This window comes from Saccopteryx bilineata, chromosome 1 (assembly GCF_036850765.1).
Source record: "Saccopteryx bilineata isolate mSacBil1 chromosome 1, mSacBil1_pri_phased_curated, whole genome shotgun sequence".
In the NCBI taxonomy this organism is placed as follows: Eukaryota; Metazoa; Chordata; class Mammalia; order Chiroptera; family Emballonuridae; genus Saccopteryx; species Saccopteryx bilineata.
In genome coordinates this window covers 245,738,551-245,758,916 of record NC_089490.1, presented here as the reverse complement: position 1 = coordinate 245,758,916, position 20,366 = coordinate 245,738,551, and the positions used below count along the sequence as shown (strand labels likewise).

At 41.7% G+C, this 20,366-nt stretch overlaps 2 protein-coding genes and 1 pseudogene across 4 annotated transcripts in view; 2 read left to right on the top strand and 1 right to left on the bottom strand.

The window, feature by feature from the left end:
- Positions 1–3,767, top strand: part of PRKAA1 (protein kinase AMP-activated catalytic subunit alpha 1) — a 35,546-nt gene extending 31,779 nt beyond the window's left edge. For all 3 annotated transcript variants that reach the window (XM_066240281.1, XM_066240298.1, XM_066240291.1), the window contains one exon: positions 561–3,767. In XM_066240281.1, coding sequence (XP_066096378.1) covers positions 561–805 — 245 coding nt within the window. In that variant the 3' untranslated portion in view covers positions 806–3,767. The remainder of the gene's footprint in view (positions 1–560) is intronic.
- A 3,637-nt stretch (positions 3,768–7,404) lies between these two features.
- The window catches only part of TTC33 (tetratricopeptide repeat domain 33), a 44,321-nt gene continuing 31,359 nt past the window's right edge, over positions 7,405–20,366 (top strand). The window contains exons 1-2 of the mRNA XM_066240265.1: positions 7,405–7,688; positions 11,781–12,002. Coding sequence (XP_066096362.1) covers positions 11,782–12,002 — 221 coding nt within the window. The 5' untranslated portion in view covers positions 7,405–7,688; position 11,781. The remainder of the gene's footprint in view (positions 7,689–11,780; positions 12,003–20,366) is intronic.
- On the bottom strand, positions 15,738–16,796 carry LOC136320351 (E2F-associated phosphoprotein-like; annotated as a pseudogene).

Here is a 20,366-nt window from a genome sequence, read left to right as displayed (position 1 = left end):
TTGAGTTTGTTCATTGTTGCTCTTTTATGAGATCTTAAATATGAAGAGAAAATGGGAGAGCAGAAAGCCCTGAGATGAGAGTTAGGAGGCCCGGTTCTAGATTTCCTTCTCTGTCCATTACCTATGGCAAGTCACTTAACTTTGGGGGTTTGTTTCCAATTTGCTAAAACAAGGAGTTGGATGAGATGATTTCTAAGACATCTTCCAAAAGTGCATTTATGCTATGAATTCATTATAGTGGGACTTATTTTATTGCTAAGGAATGCTATTTATTCTGCCCCTAATTATTAGTTTATTTGGGCTCTTAATCTTGGATTGCAAGATTGATGAGTAGCTACGTAGCGCGCCACTCTGGATTAGCCATCAGGAGAATACACACTGTGTGTGAAAAAGAGGTGAGCAAGTTAGTACAGATGCTACATCTCTATCTAGGAAGGTATTCAAAACAGACACACTCTTGTTTGCTGGTCAGTGGTTGTCCTCAAGAAAATTAAACACTATTAAAACATTTTGGGGGGAAGTGTAATGGATTATAATAAATTGAATTATTTTTTACCCAGATGAAATTACTGAAGCCAAATCAGGGACTGCTACACCACAGAGATCCGGATCAATTAGCAACTATCGATCTTGCCAAAGGAGCGATTCCGATGCCGAGGCTCCAGGAAAATCCGCAGAAGCGTCTCTTACCTCATCTGTGACCTCACTTGATTCCTCCCCTGTAGACTTAACTCCAAGGCCTGGCAGTCACACCATAGAATTTTTTGAGATGTGTGCAAATCTCATTAAAATTCTTGCACAGTAAACCTAAAACTTTGCTTATTTCTTTGATAGCAATAAGCATGCATAATAAATCATAGCCAAATGCTTCCACTTATAATCAAGTTATATACATAATTATAACTGAGGATTGGCCTTTTGAAATGCATTTTGCACAGGGATTGGAACATGAGTAATATTTAAAAGCCTAATGTGCAAAAACGAATTCAGAGAATTTTGTTCATTGTTCAGTAGGCGTAGAGCATAATATACACAATGAACTAATAGGTCTCTCAGGCTCACTTGATTTTTGGCTATTTTATATTTAGTATACACAGGGCTGTGTAGAATATTAAGTTACCATAAAGGCCTTCATATATTATTACCTGTTGTGTTATATATTTGCTTCATAAATTTATCCAGTAAATATTTGCCTAGAATCCCCAGAGAACTTTATAGGTGGTTTTGTTTTCTGGGCTCCTTCTTAAGTAGCAAGTATCTTCTAACAGTAGGGACTGTCTGGATGTCTTTTCCGTGTCCCCCCTTAATATTCTATAGTGTATGGCAAGTCACATCAAAGATATTAGACACATGAAAAGTTTTTCTTTACCTTGATTAAGTCCAAAAAGCACACAGAACTAACATGTTCAGATATTCTAGGCACTAAGTTTAATCTTGACAGTTTGTCCCGCTGCATTCTGTACATAAATTGTTCTTTTCTGTCACAAGAGCTGAGCTGCATATACTGTAAATAAATCATGTTGTTTTTGCCAACAGCACAAATTCCTCTCTTCCTCCTGTCAGTCAGTATTGAGTGTATGCAAACACTTCTTGTCCTTCTACTGTGTATCTTTTAAATTGATTCGGTGCACAGAAAAGACTCTCTTACACACCATTTAAATGTTCAGATACTTTTTGTCCCAGATTTGATTCTAGACTTTTATACATGTGTATCTGCCACTTGGCTTCAACACTGTTAACATGTTGGTTGCCATGTTTGCTTTCTATGTATTTAGAGAGCATGTATGTATTTGTGTGTACAGGTACAGTTACACACATGTGTGTGCATGTGCTCTTCTTTGAACCTTTTGGATGTTGCAGACGTACTCGCCACCCCTCCACACCTCCAGCATGTTTTAAAAATGATGATAGTGTCCTTTAAAAAGTGTCCTGCTATAAAAATAATCCCTGATGTCATCTAATCATGCATATTTAGATTTCCCCAGTTCTCCAAATTTCTTTTATAGCTAGTTATTTCAAACCAGATTCAGTTATGTCTCCTTAGTGAGGAATGACATTATTTCAATAAAATATGGAACAGATTGATAGTCACATTTGTTTTGAATTTTAATTACTCTTTAAAAAGTAGCATTATGGGAACTACCTAAAGATGCTTAATGTTCCTAAAATTTCTGATTTCTATTTGTCTCGCTTTTAGTAACAGTGTTACATAATAGGTGTAAATGAAGATTTAAAGTCACCTTTAATATTGGTATCATGTGTATGCTAATAAAAAGTATTACCTATATTTGCCTTATACTATATATTTTAACTGCAAGAAATTGACTTTTCCCTATGAATCATTTTTCCATTGCAACAGCTATCTTCTTTTCTCTTTTAAGAGTATTTGTTAATATAGAGTTTTCTTTTTTGGCAAATACATTGAGCACCTGTGTATTTAGGCCATAATGTACTCAGATGTCGTGATAGCCAGCATAGTTACTTGTAGTTGTAAATTTGGCTCCAGTATCCGTAGAAACATGCACTGAATTAAAAAAAACAAAACCCTTGGCTTCTTTTTGTCCAGGACTTGTTCTATTCAATTTAAAATCTGAAAGCTGTATAAAATAATAGGAGTTCCATTTAAATATAAGTTCAAAACTGTATTTTAACTTGTATGTGGCCCTCTGTTTTGAAGATACTGATTTTACGTAGGCTCTCTAAATACAGCATTGTTCCTGATGTTAACAGAAGACTGTATTTTTAAAGTTACAAATTTGTATATAGAACTAAGACATTGTTATAATGTCTCTATAAGCTGTTGTGGGGAGGGGGGTACAAAAGGAGGAACCAATTAAATAGGACCTTCTAAAAATTGTTAATTTTGTAAACTTTGCTTCTTTTTAAGTTATTGTTATTCCTTTTAGTTATTGAGTTTTATTTTGAAGATATTTAAATATTGCACTTGTACAAATAGTATGATAAATGCACAGACTATTGCAGTAAATTCTTTTTTAAGCTGGGGTATTTGAAATGACAACTTTTGGTTGAGTATGTAAAGGTTGCATCAGAATTTTCACAAATTTATTGTGGTTTGCAAATTCTTACTAATTGAAGATGTAAAGGAGTCAATGCAAATGATTTTTAATCTTTTTTTATTATCTTTTCAGCAATTTATATTTTTTGTGATTTTATGCAACCATATTTTTACTTTGTTTTGACAACTGAAAGATGTATAAGGTTTTTGCCAGAAATGTACCATATACATAGTTTTAAATATAGCAGATTTTACTGATATGTAAAAATTTTGCCATTAAAATAAATGATTTCTCACTAAGAGGAACTTTTCTACCAGGTTGGGGAATATGGGAGCTTAATATATCTAATTTAAAATAATTTCACTGAAATAAACTCCATTACTTTTACTTTGATTATATTTTTCTCTTGAAATGCTTTTATAGTTTTTCAGAGTTTTAAATGATTTTATATAAAAAGTACTGCCCTTTCATACCTCTGTTCTGCCCTTTTTGACCTTGTAGCGATACCGTTCGCCTTGAATTAATGCTTGGTGGACTATGGCTATGTGTAGAACGCCATGTGCTCTGACTGGCACCTGCACCTTTGGAATGAAAGAAAAATGTATATTGTTGAAATCTTTTCCCCTTACTTCCTTCCTTTGCCCATATCCATAACAGAAATCTCATTTTCATGTGAGTTCTGATCAGATGTGTAAAATTTAAAATACTTTGTTTTAGAAAATGGATAATAAAGAAAAACATCATTTTTCATCTGTTACAATGTGCTTAACTTTTTTAACCTCTGGGAAAACTAAGTGGAAAAAACAAAACAACACTTCTTTAGAGCTGACCATCTGTGCACCTTCCTTTTAAAGCACATGCCTACATATAAAGTATGTACTTGAACATTTTAGCACTCAAATGTAACTTTTCTCTCAACTAAATTAGTTTTGATTTCATCTAAAGTCAACCACCTGAACAAAATATTAAGATACCTGTGATAAAAGCCAGAGCAGCTACCATTTTATCTGTAGCTGCCAACACTAGATTTAGTTAAAATTCCACTACTGATAGAATTCAGTTCGTTTATGTGTGCCATGAGACGGGGAAGGTTGAAAATTCATCTCATGGCACACATAAACTAATTACTAAAATTCTGTGGCACACCAAAAAATGTATTTTTTGCCCATCTGACAATAAAACTAGGTATAATTTTGATTTATTCACACCAGATGGCTATTGTGTTCACTGTTGTCCTTTTTTAATTTGACAATCTAAGGAAAAAAGTCAGTGCCCCTGACTAAACAGTCAGGCATTGCATTTTTAAAAATTCTTTAGGCACACCAGTTGAAAAATGCTGTACTGAATTGTTGGCATTTGAAATCTTTAAAATAGCTGGAAAATTTTAACAAAACTACTAAAGATTATTATAGACACATAAGGTGGTTCTTTTAGTGAACTTATAAATTGTTCTAGGTATTTACCCTGACTGTACACAACTGGACAAAAAATTGTTTAAAAATTAATATTGAAGTGTTCTATTGTGAATGCCAATATTTACTATGATAAGTTTAGAGGAGTTCTAGCAGTTAGGAAGATGATTGTGTTCTGTAGGCAGTAGGCATGGTAAATGTATTGAATTAATCAATAGGTGCGTCAAGATCTTAGACCAAAGTAAGTAGAGAAGTAATGGGTGGGAGTAGCCTCTACCAGTGTAGAGACGATCAAGGTTGAGGTCTGAGTAATTTAGGAAAGCTGTACCCTAGAGAGCGGTACAGCTTCAGACATTTGATTACTCTGCAAACTATATTCCCTCATGACTGGAAGGTTGGTGGGCAATGGGGGAAGGTCAGGTGAGGAACCAGGCCGGGGACTTGTCTGGAACCACCCACACCCATGTGCGCCAAAGGAGACTTCCCAGAAATCCTTTGGAGAAGAGTGACTGTCCCTCAGCCAGTGGGATTTCGCCAAGTCATATCAACTTGCCTTCACCTTGCAGACCCCATAAATTTCCCCACGCAGATTTCTCCATGCGACTTCTCTGGCCCCTGTCCCCGGACTAGGGAACCTCGTTGGATGGGATGCGCTGTACTAAATAAATCTTTTGCTATTCCACACTTCGTGGCTACGCCCTTCCTTCTTCCTTGGTGGGGAAAAATACCTTACAATGACTACTATGGCAGTGTGACCATACAGCCCACATCCTGATCTGAGTGTCCTGGTAGGAAGGTTCATGCATTTTAAAGGTTTTTATAGATACATATGTAGAAAGGGGCAGAAATCGTAAGTTTGGCTCAAATTTTCAGTGTTTCAGGTTTGTGGTGAACATGGCGGTGTAAACCTCTATCCAGCTTAAGAAACACTGCCCCCTATGTCTTCTATAATTAATAACAAGTGATGTCCTGTAAGTAACACAAAACAACCCTGGTGTGGCGTAGGAAGGAACTACAAGAGTGAATGCCATGGTCGAAATCACACAGAGGAGACCTGAGAGGCTGGCCACCGCAATCCTGCACTGATCACCCTAATATATAGGTTCATTTATGCAGCTCGTAAATGTTGAAGCCTTTAATCCAAAAATACATGTAAGAGCCCCATCTGATACTAACAGTGATGATCTCAGAAAAATAAGGAAGTGTTGGGAAGCTGTCAAGATCAACAACATTGGCAGATGTTTTCCAAAACCACAATTTTTTTTTTGTTTACATTTTTGAATTTTATCATTGGCTACTCTACCATATGTTTTCTTGAACAGGCTCCCTTTGTTCAATGTTGAGAAAAGGCCCATCCAAGCCCCCAGCCTGAATAACCACCAGGTGTGTTTGTGGCGAGTAAAAATTGTGTTCCAGTGGAAACGCACGCATTTCAGTCCGTAAAACAACCTCACACTTCGGGGTTCTGCACAAGTACTTTGTCAATACTCCCCTACTGTGCCATACCGAGTACTTAAAGGAAGTGTGCTCCTCTCTTAATCAGTGGGGGGAAAAGATACTCAAGGGTCATTTTAATAATTTTTACTCACCTTAGTAAATTTATTTTTAGCCTGACCAGGCGGTGGCACAGTGGATAGAGCATCGGACTGGGACCCAGGGGACCCAGGATCAAAACTCCAAGATTGCCATCTTGAGCTGGGGCTCATCTGGTTTGAGCAAGGCTCACCAGCTTGAGCCCAAGGTCAGTGGCTTGAGCAAGGGGGTCACTTGGTCTGCTGTAACCCCCCCCCCCTCAAGGCACATATGATAAAGCAGTCAATGAACAACTAAGGTGCCACAATGAAGAATTGATGCTTCTCATCTTTCCCTTTCTGTCTGTCCCTTTTTAATTAAAAAAATAAATAATTTTTACTGCTTCCTCTGTGCCCTTTTTGAGTGACTAACCCGATTGGCGCGGGGGGTGGTGGTGCAGCACTTTGACCCACTGAGACAACAGCTGTGACTTTGAAAGGGGCTCGGGGCTCGGAGGATCTGTGCAGACGCAGCATCAGTGGCTCTCACCCGGGTAGGGGTGGCTTTTCTTCCAGGGACGCTGGGCGACGTCGGGAGATGTTTCCGTGGTCACACCTGGTGGCGGTGGCGGATGCGGATGGACCGGGCCACTCCCCCCAGCCTGGTGACCAGAGGAAGCCCGACGTGGTAGGGACAACCTACAGTGACAACTCCTAAACACTGCCCTGTGTGATTTTCCATTTACTTATTTTCAGGACATGAACCACAGCTTTTTCACACCGTAGCCCTTCCTCCCACGTCCAACGTGTTTTCCGACCTGAAGCCCACACCTGAGCCCCGGCATAGCGCCCCTGACCCCCTTTTCCGCAGGGATAGAGAGAGGGACAGATAGGAAGGGAGAGATGAGAAGCATCAACTCTTCATTGCAGCACCTTAGTTGTTCATTGATTGCTTTCTCATATGTGCCTTGACCAGAGGGCTACAGCAGAGTGAGTGACCCCTTGCTCAAGCCAGCAACCGTGGGCTCAAGCTGGTGAGCCTTGCCATCCAACCAAATGAGCCTGCATTCAAGCTGGCATCCCTGAGGTTTCGAACCTGGGTCCTCCGCTTCCCAGTCCTATGCTCTATCCACTGCGCCAACGCCTGGTCAGGCAGTGCCAATTCTTTTAAAGCAGGCAGTCCCATAAATCGCTTCCCCAGAGTCTCGGCCGCAGAACCTGCAGACAGGCTGGGTAGCGCCCCGAGGGCTTCTTTCTCAGAGCACTTGAGCCGCGCAGCCGCAGTTGTGCGCGCTCACTCCCCGCTGGTGCCTGCGCACTCAACACTCCTTCCTGCTGCTAGAGGGCGCCCTAAGCCCGGCTGGCTCAGGCTGGCTCAGACTACAAATTCCAGAGGGTCACGGGGTCACGGGTCGGCCGCAGTGGCTTCTGGGATTTGTGGTCTGGGGGAAGGAATGGGAGGATGCGAAAGGCTTTGCGAAGCGTCTCTTCACAGCGGCTTTCTCTGGACGGTTTGGACGCCACGAGTTGGTCCGCACCTTATCTTGGGAGCCGCTGCACTGAGGAAGGTCGGAAGTCAGGCAGGAGGATATCCGCTTCCGGTGGGCAAAGGGCAAGCGGAATGTAAACACGGGGCCGGAGGCGTGGCCTTCTGGAAGCTGGGGCTCCGGGTTGCGTGCGGGGAACCTGAGGAAGAGCAGGGTTGGCGCTGGGCTCCAGCGGGGCAACGACGAAGCCGGCGCACAAAGGTTGGTGGCCGGGGACGAGCAGGTCGGGGTCGGGCCCTCGCTCGCCGCGGCGCAGGGCGGCGGCTGCGGCCTGCTGAGCGGCGTGGTCGGCCTTGACCTTCCCCCGGCGCGGGGAGCAGTGGGCCCAGGGCCCGCCGGGTGCTGCAGCGAAAGAATTTAGACTACAACGTCGCTGTTGAGAATTTTCATGGCATCAAATATAATTCTGCGTGAAACGAATGCGTGGTTTTATGAGCTTAACATGAAACGCCGTTGATGATGATTTATCCGTATGATTAAAAAAAATCCTGGTGCAAAATGGAAAGGTTAGGGTGTTGGTGTCTTGTGCATCTAACGACAGATTCAAAAAGCCTCCTTTCTAACAGGTTTTACTTAAATGCTCAGATAGCCTTAGAAGAACAATAAACTCGTACTGTTTAAGATACTTGAATCAGTTCTAAGGCGGAAAGTGGATTGTATATGTTACAGGACTCACTCTTCTTTTAAGCCTAATTTTTATTCTTCAAAATTCACTCAGGGCGGAAGGGTTTCTTCTTTGACATCCTAGCATCCTTTGTTGACTCCCTTATAGCATTTCTGTATTGTAAGACTCTTGTGGTCTCCAAACAGTCTTGAAGAAAAAATATACTTTACTAATGGTTTTGGTAAGAGATTGGTGCTTGTTAACTTCAGTGCTCCCTGGATGCTGTTTGGCATCTTGACTTATCTCTTATGGTTGCTTTTCCTATCCTTCACAGTGACTATTTCAAACCTTTTCTAATGTCATGTCTCAGATCCATTTCTTTTCCCTTTACGTGGAACAGACGACAAGCCTTCAATTTCTCTGAAAAAATGTGAAGCTTGGGAGTCTGAGATTTGTCATTTTCTTTTTCCTTTACCCCTGAACTTCCCTATACTTTTCATTCAATATTAGCTCTTGTGTGAGAGGAATATGTTCTAGTCCCTCTCTTCAGGGTTAAACTTGTCAATTGATAGGGGTCATCAGGTCTTTTATACTCCTAAAACCTCATTGTGTCTTGACCTCCACAACCTCTGGTCTCTAGATGATCTTAAAGGATTTGTGGAGGAGAATGGCAGAAACACCTGCAGCAGCCTGGTGTGTGGCCTTTACACATATGTGGTTGAGAACCACGGTCTGGGGCCTTGACCTATATCTGCCTTCAGCATTTATAACAATGATTTGGGTTGGATGCGTGGGTCTCTCTGTCCTTTTTTTTCCTTTCCTCCCACCCTAACCCCTGCTGGCAATAACCTACAGACCTGACCAGTGAGTTATAGTGTACAGGATTCCCACCCATTAATAGAGTGCCTTACAAAGTTCCATTTGGAAACTTGAAATCAGAAAACTAAATCATCCTCATTCTTGTGACCTTTAGGGACAGTCATAAGTATAAGACTTCTTTCTTATTTTGAATTATCCTACTATCTTGTGAGACTTTCCTAATGATTCACACTCACATTGCCCTCACTCTGTGCCTTTGGGCTTCTGTCCCATAGTAGCCACACTTCCATTTTCAACCATTACTTGGTTTTTCCCCTAACTACTTGTAGTCATTTTCAAATAGAGGTATCTCATTCTCTCCTAATGGGTTTGGGGAGAGAGTCTGGCATTTCCCTAATTCCTTAATATAGTTTGTAACCCGTCGCTTCTCTAGGCTTGTCTAGAAATTCCTGCTCCTTTGGCAATCATCTATCATCGGGTTCACCTTTATTGGCCTGTACATTCCTTGATTGCTATAATTTGTTGGCACTCACTCATATTCATTAAGAACTTAGGCACATAGCCCATGGTTTTTTACCCCTCCAAGTGCTGCTGTTATCTGGGCTTTTCCATATGGATGGCCTCACAGCTGCCCTCACTTCGTCTGTCCCCCTTCTTCTAGTGGTTATTTATACTTCACTGCAGCCATGTGCATTAGTGGTGGAGACCTTCATATCTGCTAGAACTTTCTATTTCATTTTTCTCTCTCCCTTATTCCCACAATGCCCATTTTTTGATAGTTTTAAGAAGACCTCTGGTTCATTGCTTTTCCTATCCCTCAAGTTGATCAGTTGGTTGATCATAATCTCCTTGGGGGTCATAGACTCCTAAAAGGGTGCACACAGGCATATAAAATTTTATACAAAAACTCCAAGGAGGCCCTGGCCGGTTGGCTCAGTGGTAGAGCGTTGGCCTGGCGTGCAGAAGTCCTGGGTTCGATTCCCGGCCAGGGCACACAGGAGAAGCGCCCATCTGCTTCTCTACTCCTCCCCCTCTCCTTCCTCTCTCTCTCTCTCTCTTCCCCTCCCGCAGCCGAGGCTCCATTGGAGCAAAGATGGCCCGGGCGCTGGGGATGGCTACTTGGCCTCTGCCCCAGGCGCTAGAGTGGCTCTGGTCGCAACAGAGCGACGCCCCCTGGTGGGCAGAGCGTCGCCCCTGGTGGGCGTGCTGGGTGGATCCCGGTTGGGCGCATGCAGGAGTCTGTGTGTCTCTCCCCATTTCCAGCTTCAGAAAAATACAAAAAAAAAAAATAAAAAATCCAAGGATTTCTCAGTGTTTAAAAAAAAATTTTTTTAAATTTGATTTTAGGGGGCGGGGGGGGGGGGAGAACATCAATCGTTTATTCCATTCATTCATGCATTCATTGGTTGATTTTTATGTGTTCTCTGACCCAGGAATTGAACCCATAACCTTGGCATATCAGTACGACGGACAATAACCAACTGAGCTACCCAGCCAGGGCAGTTTCTCTGTTTTTAAGCCCATCTATATAATTAGTAGATCCCTCACTAAATCTATTCTCTCAATAAATCTTTGTTGAATTCTTTCAGGGTTTCCTTTAACTTTGTTCCATCAATTATTCTTTTATTCTTTTTTTATTGCTTATATTTTTATATCATTGCAGATTTACAAAACAAATGAACATTTGTTATCTTTTTGATTCACCCAATACTGTGAATTTGCCAAGTGTGAATCTTTTAAAAACTTTTTATTATGGAATATTTCAAACAAGTGTGAAAAGAGAGAAAACTATAAGGAATCATATGTGCCCTGACCAGGGATCGAACCTGCAACCTTGGTGTATCTGGACACCACTCTAAACAACTAACCTCCCTAGCCAGGCCTTTCTTTTTATTATTAATTATTGTGTTTACATAGATTATAGTGTCCCCCCGAATACATCCTCCCCTCCCCTGTGTTCCCCATTCTATCTCACCCTATACCCCTCCCTGTAACGCCCTCCCCCCTTCCCTCCAGGATTTGCTTTTCTGCTCTATCATCCCCTTTCCTTCTGTCCCCTTTCCTTCTGGATCCTTTGATCCCACCTCTGTCTCTATTCCGCTTCTCAGTTCATATTGTTCGTTGGATTCCTCAGATGAGTGAGGTCATATATTTTTCTTTCTCTGTCTGGCTTATTTCACTTAACATAATAGTTTCCAGGTCTATCCATGTTGTTGCAAAAAGTAATATTTCCTTCTTTTTCATGGCCCCATAGTATTCCATTGTGTATATGTACCACAGCTTTTTAATAGCCCGACCTCTCTTAATAAAGGTGTTACCTCCCATCTTGCTCTCCTTGAAGAAACCAGTTTTGTTTTTCTTTACTTTCTGTTTTCTTTTTTCTGTCTGCATCTCTGTCATGATTTTTTGCATGCTCTGGATTCTATATTTTTTATAAGCTAGAGGCTTGATTGGATTCAGGATTAATTTTTGGCAAGACTACATGATGGGTGGCGTGCCACTTCCATCAGGAGATGCCTGACAGCCAGTTGTCCTTTTTTATTTTTTATTTTATTTTAGCGAGAGAGGAAGGGAGACAGAGAGAGAGAGATGGGAACATCAATCCACTCCTGTATGTGCCTTGAGCAGGGATCCAACTGGCAACCTCTGCGCTTCTGGATCATGCTGTAACCAACCAAACTATGTGGCCAGGACTCCAGTTGTCTTTCTCGATGTTGGTAGCCTTTGGTGATTATTTCCTGGAGCCCCTGTTTAATTAGGATTACACAGTGGTGATAGTCTGATTGTTACTCTTTCTTCACCTGGCTGGAATACTTTTCTGTACGGGGCCAGGTTTGAAATTTATAGCTGTTTTTTTTGTCACTTTTCAGAATGGCTTCCTTCGGATGGAAGAGGAAAATTGGGGAGAAGGTCTCAAAGGTCACTTCCCAGCAGTTCGAGGCAGAGGCTGCGGACGAGAAGGACGTAGCAGAGGGAGACGACGGGAGCTGGCCTCACACCCTGAAGCGCAGGAGAGAAAGTCTCCTGGGAGGCTGTGTGGAGAGAAGCCAGCAGCTGAAGGATGAGGGAGCCACCCTGGCTGAAAACAAAAGGTGTGTTTTTACAGAGAACATGGACATTTTCTGACTTGCTGTCAGTAAGGGGATGAAGAGTTATGAATTCTATAAGTTAATATTTTAAAATCTGATCTAGGTGCTATATTAAAGAAACAGGTTTCAAAGCCACCTTTAAACATCCCCATAGAATCTGAAAGTTTGTAGAAAAGATGCTTCAGGGAGCTTGTAATGTCTCTGCTCTGCCATCCTTTCTCTTCTGTCCAAAGGACAGTAAATGCTCAGAACAACGTAATCCAGCTTACTGGCTGGTAGGAGATGGTGTAATTTCTGCACACTTTCTCTTTGTGATAATATGTACGAGATAAATTACATCTTTCCTGAATAGCTTTGAGGGAATATATTTATGTGTATTTTAAACAGGTTGTTCAGTTACTTTTTTCCAATGATTTCTTATATACTTTAGTAAATATAGAATTTGATAATAGCTTGGTTTATTCTTAGCCCCTCCTCAGCTAAGCTCCTGTGCTCCCCTTATATGCACCCTTTTTTCTTTTTCCCCTCACTGTTTTCCCTACTTTTCTTATTCCTTTTCCCCTTCTTATTCTTGGCTCTTTCAGTGGAACCAAAAATCATTCACAGATCAGTGGGGAAATGACAAATTGTTCAGGTTGTATAGAGAAAGCTGGGAATTTGTATGGAGGAAAATAAAATGATCTGTATCTCACATATACAGAATAAACTCTAGAAGAATTAAAAATCTCAATGGGAAGGGTCAAACTACGCAGTTAATAAAAAATTATAGAAAGGTTTCTCTGTAACTTAGAGGTGGAAAAGGACATTTGTATTTTTAAAAATTTCACATCTGTGTTAAAGCTGGAAGAATAGTTGAATTCCCCTATATCTCCTCTGGACTCAAATTTTTTTTTTTAAATTTTATTTTTTAATTACAGTTCATATTCAATATTTTTTTGTATTAGTTTCAGGGTACGGCACAGTGGTTAGACAATCATATACTGGACAAAGGATTCCCCTAATTTTTCAAATACCCACCTGGCACCAATGCATAGTCTTTACAATATTATTGACTATATTCTCTATACTGTACTTTACATTAGATTCAAAAGTTCTTAATAATTGCTTTATTTATCTCTTCCTACACACAAATATATACACGCACAATTGTATACTTATCTTTTTTTTGCTGATTTATTTATGTGTTTTTTGTTTTTTTTTAATTTTTTTTAATTTTTCTGAAGCTGGAAACGGGGAGAGACAGTCAGACAGACTCCCGCATGCGCCTGACCGGGATCCACCCGGCACGCCCACCAGGGGCGACACTCTGCCCACCAGAGGGGATGCTCTGCCCCTCCGGGGCGTCACTCTGTTGCGACCAGAGCCACTCTAGCGCCTGGGGCAGAGGCCAAGGAGCCATCTCCAGCGCCCGGGCCATCTCTGCTCCAATGGAGCCTTGGCTGCGGGAGGGGAAGAGAGAGAGAGAGAGAGGAAGGAGTGGGGGGGGGGGGTTGGAGAAGCAAATGGGCGCTACTCCTATGTGCCCTGGCCGGGAATCGAACCCGGGTCCCCCGCACGCCAGGCCGGCACTCTACTGCTGAGCCAACCGGCCAGGGCCTTTGCTGATTTATTTAAAAGTGAGTTGTAGACATATGACAACTAGTCCCTAACTCAGGACGCTTCTCCTAAAAATAAGGATGTTCTTTTACCAAACACAACAGCTTTCACTTATGAAAATTAGTAATTCTGTAACTTGATATGCAGGCTACATTTAGATTTTCCCGGTTTTTTTTTTTTTTTTTTTTTTTCTTTTCTGAAGCTGGAAACGGGGAGAGACAGTCAGAAAGACCCACATGCGCCTGACTGGGATCCACCCGGCACGCCCACCAGAGGTGAGGCTCTGCCCACCAGGGTGTGATGCTCTGCCCCTCCCGGGCGTCGCTCTGCTGTGACCAGAGCCACTCCAGCGCCTGGGGCAGAGGCCAAGGAGCCATCCCCAGCGCCCTGGCCATCTTTGCTCCAATGGAGCCTTGGCTGCGGGAGGGGAAGAGAGAGACAGAGAGGAAGGAGGGGGGGTGGAGAAACAAATGAGCGCTTCTCCTATGTGCCTTGGCTGGGAATAGAACCCAGGTCCCCCGCACGCCAGGCCGATGCTCTATCGCTGAGCCAACCGGCCAGGGCCCAGTTTTGTTTTCTTTTTAAAGATTTTATTTATTCATTATAGAGAGGGGAGAGAGAGAGAAGGAAAGAGCAGGAAGCATCAACTCTCATATGTGCCTTGACCAGGCAAGCCAGGGTTTTGAACCAGCAACCTCAGCGTTTCCAGGTTGACACTTTATCCACTGCACCACCACAGGTCAGGCAAGATTTTTCCCAGTTTTTACCTAAATGTCTTTAAATTGTGTTTTTTAAAAACCAGGATCCAAACAAGGTCCATACTTTGCTTTTGATTATTATATTTCTTTACTGTCATAATTGAGTCAAAGGTGAAAAACCAACATTTTAGTCTCTAGCTGTTTTTATTTTTAATTTTGGGCATAATTTTTTATTAATATATTTTAATATAAAACATAAAATAATACTTTAGCTATAATATATCAGCACCCCAAAATGGGAAGTAAGGGTATAAAATATGTTACAATCAAGTATAGGTAACAGTTTAATAGCCTAATATGAGGTGAATTCTCATTTATGGTATTTCAGGCACAGAGATGTTTTGTCGTAGAACTTTGTGAGTTTGACCATTCTGTCTTAGAAGAAAAGCAACTGTAGATTTCCCACAGTTATGAAATCACTTTCAGAACATCCATAAAACATCTTTAGAAATTCCTGTGCCTGTTGAAAGTTCATTAACTGTTGTTTTTGCCTCTTCCTCTGGACCACACTGGTGTGTGGCTGGGAAGAGCTCTTCAGTTACTGCCCTAGGATTCCCTCTGAGTTTCCTGGCGGAGAGGAGCGAGATCAACTAAGAGATAAACAACATAACTATCTTGTTTATTTGCTTCGAGTCATAACATTGAGTCATTTCATTTGAGTCAGGTGCATTAGATGCTTTATTTTGAATGAAGAGCACTGCGAGATCAGTGAGCGGTTTTGCCCCTCAGCATTTTAGAGCAGAGTATACGCAGCTCTAGGAAGAACCCAACAGAAGGTGAGGGCATCTCATGTGAATGAGTGGTTTGGAGACTCTCTGCCAGAAATAAATAGAAATACTAGTGTAAAATACCTAAGAGAATATTAAACTTTATTGAAAATAATATAAATAGAAAATAATATAAGCAGAAATAGTGAAATTATAGTAAAGAAATAAAACTGGGTTTTAGCCTTACAAATCAACTTTATCTTAAACCTTACTCATTTTCACTACGTTTAAACCACACTGGCCTTCCTTGCTATTTATTTATTTATTTATTTATTTATTATTTATTTATTCACTCATTAGTATTTATTTTTATTTTTTTATCTTAAAAATCCAGAACATTTCAATTCTAAAGAGAGGTTTAATAAATCAAATGCTCCAAGTTTCCAAATTCCATCAAAAGGAGAATGAATAGTCAGTCCCAGCAGACCTGGGGGAGATTTATTTGAAGAAGGGGGAGGGATGAAGTTGGGTAACCATTCTCTTCCAAAAAGAATGAAACTCTGCTTCCTCAGACCCCCACTCAAAATGTCACATGGTCTGCATAGGCAGGAGGAAAATAACTATCCATTGTTGCCTTCTATAAGTATTGGGCAATTAATTAAATGCAGCCTAGCTGTTTAGGAATGGCTTGCTAAAACATTTTAAAAAGTGAAAGACTTCTTCCTTGTAGACTGCCACTTCAGTGGACACTCGGGGCATAGAACTGGCTGACACATTTCTTCCTCTTCTGTCTCAGCAGCATCTTTGTGGTTAGACCTCATCTTTTAAAATTTTTTAAATATTTCATTAATTGATTTTACCGAGGGGGAGGGAGTGAGAAGTATCAACTCATAGTTGCTTTACTTTAGTTATTCATTGATTGCTTGTTGTGTGTGCCTTGACTGGGCAAGCCCAGGGCTTTGAACTGGTGGCCTCAGTGTTCCAGGTTTATGCTTTATCCATTGCGCCACTGCAGGCCAGGGAGCCTTCATCTTCCTATGCTCTCGCTTTTCTTCCTGTTTTTTTTGGTTTTGTATCTTAGAACCCTTTTTTTGTTGACAGAATAACTCATCACAAACATTGCTCTATATTAAGTTTTATATGATCCACACCTTTGATCGTCAAGACATGGTGTGGTCATGCAGTCAGGGCAATTCAAGGCGGCACCACTGTTTGGAACAGGCTCTTGTGGACATGGCCTCTGTCTTCCACACATGGTAGCCTCTTCTTTGTGCACCAACCCAGGTCTGACCGCTGTTATCTTTTTCAGGATCGTAGAATAACTCATCATTTATTGGAATCCTGTGTCCTTTCTTTTTCTTGTCACCTGTGCTACTTTGTCTTCATCCTCAGAATCAGAATCAAAATACATATCATCATAGTAGTTTGTCAGAGCTGTTCCAACTTTCCCATTTCCTGAGAAAGACCCTGTTTCCAGGGAGGATAATCTTTCCTCCATTGTGGGAAAATTTGTCCCTCCATATTGCGGGGTTTAATTCAGCTTCCATTTCTGTTTCAAATTCATCTTTGCTGGATGACTCACTCTCTCCAGTAAGACACCCTTGACGATTTTTTGTTTTTGGTTGGAGTTCCATGGGAAAGCACATCCACTTTGTCTCTGGAGCTGCTCAGAGCTGCTCCTCGTCCCTGGACTCTTCCGCTGTGAAGGGGCCACGGTCATCTTGGAGTCGTTGCATGGTGGCCTCCGCCCTCTGGCACATTCAAAGATGTGGGCAGAGTCCTTCCTTGTGTGTCTGAATACAGTTCTCATACAACTTTATTTTATAACTTCCTGTAGGAAAAGCTTTTGTTTCCTGTTTTCTGATGTCTCTTTGTTCTTCCCACGTGTCACGTCCTCAGTAAGCCTCCTCTGACCACCCAGTCTGAAGTCGCACCCCGTGTTCCCTCCATCACAGCAGCCTTTTGCATTTTCTCTTGGCATTTATTCCTCTTTGAAGTTACCTTATTCATTTATTAATTTTTTTATTTATACGTTATTTATTTATCTTCTGTAGAAATACAAGCTTCAGGGTTTTGTCCGACTTTTGTATTGTGTCTTCAGCTCTTAGAACAATCTCTGACATTTATTAGGCTCTGAATACATATTTATTGAATATTTATAAAGCTGCTATTAGCTAGATTATGGTTAAATAGGTTTTTTATTTTATTTTATTTTATTTTTTTGTATTTTTCTGAGGTTGGAAACGGGGAGGCAGTCATACTCCCACATGCGCCCGACTGGGATCCACCCTGGCATGCCCACCAGGGGGCGATGCTCTGCCCATCTAGGGCATTGCTCTGTTGCAACCAGAGCCATTCTAGCGCCTGAGGCAGAGGCCACAGAGCCATCCTCAGCGCCCGGGCCAACTTTGCTCCAATGGAGCCTTGGCTGCGGGAGGGGAAGAGAGTGACAGAGAGGAAGGAGAAGGGGAGGGGTGGAGAAGCAGATGGGCGCTTCTCCTGTGTGCCCTGGCCAGGAATTGAACCTGGGGCTCCTGCACGCTAGGCCGATGCTCTACCACTGAGCCAACCGGCCAGGGCGAGTTAAATAGGTTTTTGTGAATTAACTCTCATTCATTGTGTTGTATCTATAGAAGTATTCTGAGAATATATTTCATTTTATATCCCAGCCACAAAGGGCCTTTGAGACTAGAAATGTCCTCTCCTCCTGCTGCATGAGAATGTGGCGCTTGAGAACAATTGTTCTTTTCTAGGTCTCACTCCTTTCCCCATCATCCATACATTCCCCCTCACCCTCCAAGTTGTTTTGTGTGCAGAAGACTTACACAATAAGAAAATAAGAACAGGCTTCATAGTATAGTGGCTTAAGGGCTTGGGCCTTAAAGCTAGATAGGCTTATTCCTCGTCCCAGCTGTATGTTTACTAGCATTGTAATTTTTCAGTCTCTCTGTGTTTAGGTTTCTTCTTCTGCAAAAAATGCCATCCTGGCTGGATACCTCAGTGGGATAGAGCATCATCCTAATACACCAGGGTTGTGGGTTCGATCTCCGGTCTGGGCACATACAAGAAGCAACCAATTAATGCGTAAATAAGTGGAGCAACAAATCAATGATTTTCTCTCTCTCAGCAAAGTAAAAACCTACCATATAATTTGTGATGATGAAATGAACTTACATATGTAAAGCACTTACTGTGGTGCCTGCCACATAGTAGACACTTAATAAATATTAGCTACTAATCTCAATTATTCTGCATTCTTTATTGGTGGTGTATTTTCTCATTGGCAATACTGTTTGCTTCATGGGGTTCTTGTGAGGCTGAAATCCAAGGAGGAATACAAAAATACTTTAAAAATTAGGTGTAGACTTCAGCTTGCAGCCAGTAGACAATATCAAGAACTTGACCTGGACAGCCACAAACTACTGCAAATTGGAGTTGTTTTTTTTTTAAGATTTTATTGATTGATTTTTAGAGGCACAGAGGGTGGATAAGAAGCTGAAAGCATCAGCTGTAGTAGTAGCTTCCTGTATGTGCCTTCACCGGAAGCCCAGGGTTTTGAACCAGCGACCTCAGTGTTCCAGGTTGGCGCTTTATCCACTGTGCCACCACAGGTTTGAAACACTGTTTTCAAACATTGTATAATTGTCAACATAGGACTCTGATCTTTTGAGGGTAGGGACACAGATAAGGTGTCCCTGTGATCTCCCTTACTTTCTACCTGAAGGCAGTCCAGGCTGTACGCGTGTGACAGGGAGAGCCAGCCCACCATAGCGGTTGCTGAGTTGAGACGATGCAGTTTGGGTTTAGGAGAAGCTAAGGCAGCTGGAAGTTATGGATTAGTGTATCAGAAAAGAGGAAGCTGCTCAGAGAAAGAGCTCTAGAAGTCTGTGTGAGGTTCTCTTGAGTACTCAGCTGAGAGGAAAGTTCCACAAACTGTTGGAATAAAATGACTGGAAAGTTGTAAGCCAGGCTATTCCAGAGTTCATATAGACCAAAGAGATAGATGTCTTAGCTTCAACCACCTATAGGGAAGACTCTTTGGAGGTCACCAGGGACATTACCTGGAGTTCGGATAGAGTCTTCTGTACCTTATTAGAATGACTACAATATCCTGGAGTGAAGGCTACTGTAGGCTTGTCCTAGCAGAGCTTAAAAACAGATTTTGGAGGGTTCAAATTGGTAGCATGTCAGAACAGAGCCAAAGATTACAGAAGTCAAGAGCATATTATTTACAGTATCCAGCATCAGTAAAAAATTACCGGATATGCCAAGGAGGAGAAAATTTTGGCCCATATACGGGAGAATAATCAGTCAGTAAAAGAAGACTGGGAAATGACATAGATGATAGAAGTAGTTGACAAAGAGGTTAAAATGGTAATAACTATGTTCAAATATTTAAAAGGTAACACGGACCTAAGCAAGAGTGAAATGAATGCTATAAACCAATGGAATATCTAGGGCTGGAAAATGGACTATCTGAAATTAAAAAAAAATACACCAAATGGAATTAACAGCTATGTTCAGTCCTTCAAGAAACAGATGCCAAGACCAGATTGAATGCTATGCAAAGATTTTATTAGTAGAAACACCTCTATAGCCAGAATCTTTTCTATGAGAAGATGGTAAAAGAACTGGGTAATCTGGGAGAGCCATCAGTCTACAGTGTTTGATCCTGAGTGGAGGAGAGAGCGAAGATTGGGTTAAGTCTCAGGCTGCTGGGCAAGAGCGTGGGTAGTCTGAGTCAGAGCCACCCATCAGAGAAGTGCCCGTACGACAGCCTGTCATAGCATCTCTGCTCTCTCAGGCAGTGCAGGGAACAGCTCATGGGAAACAAGTCCCTCCTGGAAGTACCTCTTTTGATTTCCAAGTGTAGCAGCTGAGGTTGAGGTCTACTTGAGACAACGGAATGACATCTTTCAAGTTCTGAAAGAAAATAAAACGATCAACTTTGAGTTATATCTACCACACAAATCTTTCAGAAACAAGGCAAAATAACTATCAGACAAAGTAAGCTGTGATAACTCATTAGAAAAGTTAAAAGAAGTTCTTCAAGTGGAAGAAAATTATACCAGATGGAAATTTGTATTAAAACAGAAGAGTGGCCTGACCAGGCGGTGGCGCAGTGGATAGAGCGTTGGACTGGGATGCAGAGGACCCAGGTTCAAGACCCCGAGGTCATCAGCTTGAGCGTGGGCTCATCTGGTTTGAGCAAAAATCCCACCAGCTTGAACCCAAGGTCGCTGGCTCCAGCAAGGGGTTACTCAGTCTACTGAAGGCCCACGGTCAAGGCACATATGAGAAAGCAA